Source organism: Micromesistius poutassou, assembly GCF_964030765.1.
Source record: "Micromesistius poutassou genome assembly, chromosome: 7".
NCBI lineage: Eukaryota > Metazoa > Chordata > Actinopteri > Gadiformes > Gadidae > Micromesistius > Micromesistius poutassou.
Genome location: NC_140277.1, coordinates 19,398,290 through 19,402,751, shown reverse-complemented (window position 1 = coordinate 19,402,751; position 4,462 = coordinate 19,398,290). Strand labels below are relative to the sequence as shown.

The 4,462-nt window shown below is 49.5% G+C and overlaps 1 protein-coding gene across 1 annotated transcript in view; it reads left to right on the top strand.

Annotated features, from left to right (window-relative positions):
• LOC311350636 (cadherin-11-like) overlaps positions 1–4,236 on the top strand; it is a gene marked incomplete at its 5' end in the record, with an annotated part of 16,783 nt that extends 12,547 nt beyond the window's left edge. Inside the window, 3 exons of the mRNA XM_084470700.1 lie at positions 1,180–1,431; positions 3,182–3,333; positions 3,778–4,236. Of these exons, the coding sequence (XP_084326826.1) occupies positions 1,180–1,431; positions 3,182–3,333; positions 3,778–4,143 (770 nt within the window). The 3' untranslated portion in view covers positions 4,144–4,236. The remainder of the gene's footprint in view (positions 1–1,179; positions 1,432–3,181; positions 3,334–3,777) is intronic.
• Between the last annotated feature and the right edge of the window lie 226 nt (positions 4,237–4,462).

Here is a 4,462-nt window from a genome sequence, read left to right as displayed (position 1 = left end):
GGAGAGGGTGAGAGAGAGAGAGATATGGAGGATGAGAGAGAGAGAGAGAGAGAGAGAGAGAGATGGAGGATGAGATAGAGAGAGAGAGATGGAGGATGAGAGAGAGATGGAGGATGAGAGAGAGATGGAGGATGAGAGAGAGAGAGCTGGAGGGAGCGAGAGAATGACTCATGCAGTCTGTGCAACCCTTTCGCCCCCCTCCCCCCCCCACACACACACACAGACACACACACACAGCCACTCATACACTAAGACTTGTCTATTTTCTTTTCACCTCCAATCGGGCACCTGATTTCCTTCATAACTACACATAGCAGTTATGTGGGGTGGCTTGTGATAAAGCACAGAAACCTTCAACAGCAATAAAGCTTATTGAGAGCAGAACACAAGGCCCAGAGGGGGGATGTGATGACTTTTCTCAGGTCTGTATTGCAGTACAATGCAGTGCTCTTGAATTGCTTTTTCCTATTCAGCTGAGGAATGAACGAGCTATTAATGTGAGCTCATATACCAACCTATCACACTCCATTGGTACTTTTATAACTCTCACATTTATCTTGCTGTCTGTCTGCCTGTTTCTCTTAGCTAACCCTGCCTCTTCTATCCATGGAAAGTGCAGCTAGTAGGGGTGTAACAAAAACTGATTTGAATCGGAAAATCGATTTTGATTTAAAAGATGCGAATCTTCTGAATCGAACTGAATCGAATCGTTCCATTTTAAAAATGTATCGTTCCTGAATCGTATCGTACCCCATGTATCGAGATACGCATCGAATCGTCTTTTATTGGAGAGATGCACACCCCTAACAAATGCACTTCTTCTCTAGTCTTTGATCAATCTTTTTGAAGGAAATGCCACATTTACAAGTTAATTCATTTCGTGAAATGATTGTCTACTTTCAACAAGAAATCCACTGCATCATACCCTCTCGAATTGAGCCGTGCCACATCGAATCGAAATCCTTCCGAATCGAACTGAATCGAATCGTTCCATTTTAAAAAATGTATCGTTCCTGAATCGTATCGTACCCCATGTATCGAGATACGCATCGAATCGTCTTTTATCGGAGAGATGCACACCGCTAGCAGCTAGTGTAAACATACTTGTCCCTTCTTTGAAGATGTACATTAACTCTGTAATGACGGTAATGAACCAAAGCCCCTCTCTCTCCTCAACAGACAGCACCGCTAGCATCCACGTGCTGCGCAAGGGCTTCAGCCGGCTCACCCAGGACGTGTACTTCCTGCCCGTGGAGATCAGTGACAACGGCCTGCCCGCGCTGAGCAGCACGCAGACGCTGACGGTGCGCGTGTGCTCGTGCGACAGCAGGGACACCATCCTGTCCTGCAACGTGGAGCCCTACGTCCTGCCGGCCGGCCTGAGCACCGGCGCGCTCATCGCCATCCTGGCCTGCATCGTCATCCTGCTAGGTACGGAAAGCACCAATCACAGACCGCCTCCGCCGGACCCCCCCCCCCGCCCACCATGCGTCTCTGGAGGGTCGATCTGGATCTCACCCTGTGTGTCTCCGTTGATCTGGATCTCACCCTGTGTGTCTGTTGATCTGGATCTCACCCCCTGTGTCTGTTGATCTGGATCTCACCCTGTGTGTCTGTTGATCTGGATCTCACCCTGTGTGTCTGTTGATCTGGATCTCACCCTGTGTGTCTGTTGATCTGGATCTCACCCTGTGTGTCTGTTGATCTGGATCTCACCCTGTGTGTCTCCGTTGATCTGGATCTCACCCTGTGTGTCTGTTGATCTGGATCTCACCCTGTGTGTCTGTTGATCTGGATCTCACCCTGTGTGTCTGTTGATCTGGATCTCACCCTGTGTGTCTCCGTTGTGTCTCAGTATGTCTTTGGTTTTAGTTAGGCCAAGGATTGAGTTGGTGAGCACATGCCCCGTCTCTGTGGAGCTTGATGAGGTGGAGCGGTAAAGGGACAGGACAGTTTAGTAGCACCACAGAATATTGACATGCCTGTCGATATGAGCGGTGCTTAGAATCTGCCATGTCCACATGCATTAAGTACAATTGACCCCCATAGCCTAGGGCAGGGGTCAGCAACCTTTTCAACATGTAGTGCCAGTTGGACATTTTCTCGTTAATGAGTGTGCCTTAAGGAACAATATATTAAATATTAAGCTGAATTATGACACAGTGACCAAAAACATTCCCAGAAGACCTGGAATTGTATTATTTCCATATAGTCCACAATCATGCATCAACATTTTAAAGTTTTTTTTGTTGTTATATTTGCAACATGGGCTTACAAATTATAATTACATATATCCCGTCTTAAAATACTGCTTTCAGGAACTCAAAAACATATTTGCACTGTGAGAAATGTAAAAACAGACATTATATGAGAATGATGGAAACATCCACATCAATATCTTTAAGACATGTACAGCTTTGCAAAAAAAAATGTGAAGGCCATGCATACAGGCCACTGGCAACAATCTTTTAAATATTTTCTTCTCTATTACTCACAACATAGGTTTAAAAACGATTAATTGATCCCAATTCAGAACACTGCTTTCAGTAACTCATTTAAACGTATTTGCACTGGGAGGAAATGGCCAAAACTGAATAAAGTGCAAAACAAATCGGTAGTAATGATTACGCTGCCGCATTGTAGCGGTGAAAAAAAAAAATAATTTTTTTTTTTTTTTGCAAGTGTGCCAATGATTATGCGTCCACGTGCCAGTGGTGGCACGCGTGCCTAGGGTTTCCGACCCCTGGCCTAGGCCCTAGGGGTCAGCTTAGTTCAGGAAGTAGAGCGGGTCGGCTGGTAACCGCAAGGTTGCTAGTTCGATCCCCAGCTCCTCCTCGCTGAGTGTCGAGGTGCCCCTGAGCGAGACGCCTCATCCTGTCGCCCTGCGCGGCTGACTCCCCCGTTGGTTTGTGAACGAGTGCATTAACCGGTGTGATTCGCTTCGGATAAAGCGTCCGCCAGAGGGATTTAACAGTGACACCTGGAAACTGTTGAAGAGAAATGCACAGATGCTTAGAACAAAACAAGAATAAATGAGTGTGGCCTGGGTATCACCTTAACTAATCCCTGCCGTTTTGCTCTTCTCGTGGTATTGGCCATGGAGTGACTTTATAATGCGCTGAACAAACTTCTGATCCCCTCTCTGTGTCCGTCCGTCCGTCTGTCCTCTGTCTTTCGGCAGCAATAGTGGTGTTATTTGTGGCCCTGAGGCGGCAGAAGAAGGAGCCGCTGATCCTGTTTGAGGAGGAGGACATCAGGGAGAACATCATCACCTACGACGACGAGGGCGGCGGCGAGGAGGACACCGAGGCCTTCGACATCGCAACGCTGCAGGTAGGGCCCCCCCCCCCTCGCCTGGGTAACCAGGTAGGGCCCCCCCCCCCCTCGCCTGGGTAACCAGGTAGGGCCCCCCCCCTCGCCTCCCTCTCTAGCTCCACCCTGGTCAACGGTTACCGTGGGGACGCAGTCTGCCCTCTCTAGCTCCACCCTGGTCAACCGTTACCGTGGGGACGCAGTCTGCCCTCTCTAGCTCCACCCTGGTCAACCGTTAGGAAATGAAATAAATCCTCCTTTATGGCATTTGTAATGGTTCAATATAAATATATCAACCTGATATCAATGTATATATTATATATACATCAACATCAATACGATCCATTTCTTTCTGTGGTCTTGACGGGGTTCTGCGAGTACTTTTCTTTTTGTAAACATTGAAGGAGTGTTGACGTGGTTCCACATCCTGTTGATCTGACTCTTGTTCCTCCCGGTTCGTCTCAGAACCCTGACGGGGCCAACGGTTTCCTGCCCAGGAAGGACATGAAGCCGGAGCTGCAGGGGCCCCTGAGGCCCGGGCCGGGCAGCGCGGGGGGCCACAGCGTGGACGTGGACGACTTCATCAAGTCCCGCATCGCGGAGGCGGACAGCGACCCCACGGCGCCGCCCTACGACTCCATCCAGATCTACGGCTACGAGGGCCGCGGCTCGGTGGCCGGCTCGCTCAGCTCCCTGGAGTCGGTCACCACCGAGTCGGACCTGGACTATGACTACCTGCAGAGCTGGGGGCCCCGCTTCAAGAGGCTGGCCGATCTGTACGGGACCAAAGACTACCCCATGAACGATACGGACGACCGGGAAGACTCTTAACCACCGACCGGATGTGCCCCCAGCCCTCCAGTACAAGGCCCGTGCTCTGTGGTCAAGTTGAAGACTGACTCGCTGAGCAACATCCATCTGGCCCAAGTCTCTTCTTTGTACAATGTATTAATAATTATGTAACAGAGCCCAATTTTCCAAGAATCCCTCACCTACTACCTTGCCCTCTCTCTCTCTCTCTCTCTCTCTCTCTCCCTCCCTCCCCCTCTCCCTCTCCCTCTCTCTCTCTCTCTCTCTCTCTCTCTCTCTACAAAGACATAAGCAATGTAGTTCTTGGGCAGTTTTGTTAGTGTTCCCAATCTGTCTCGTT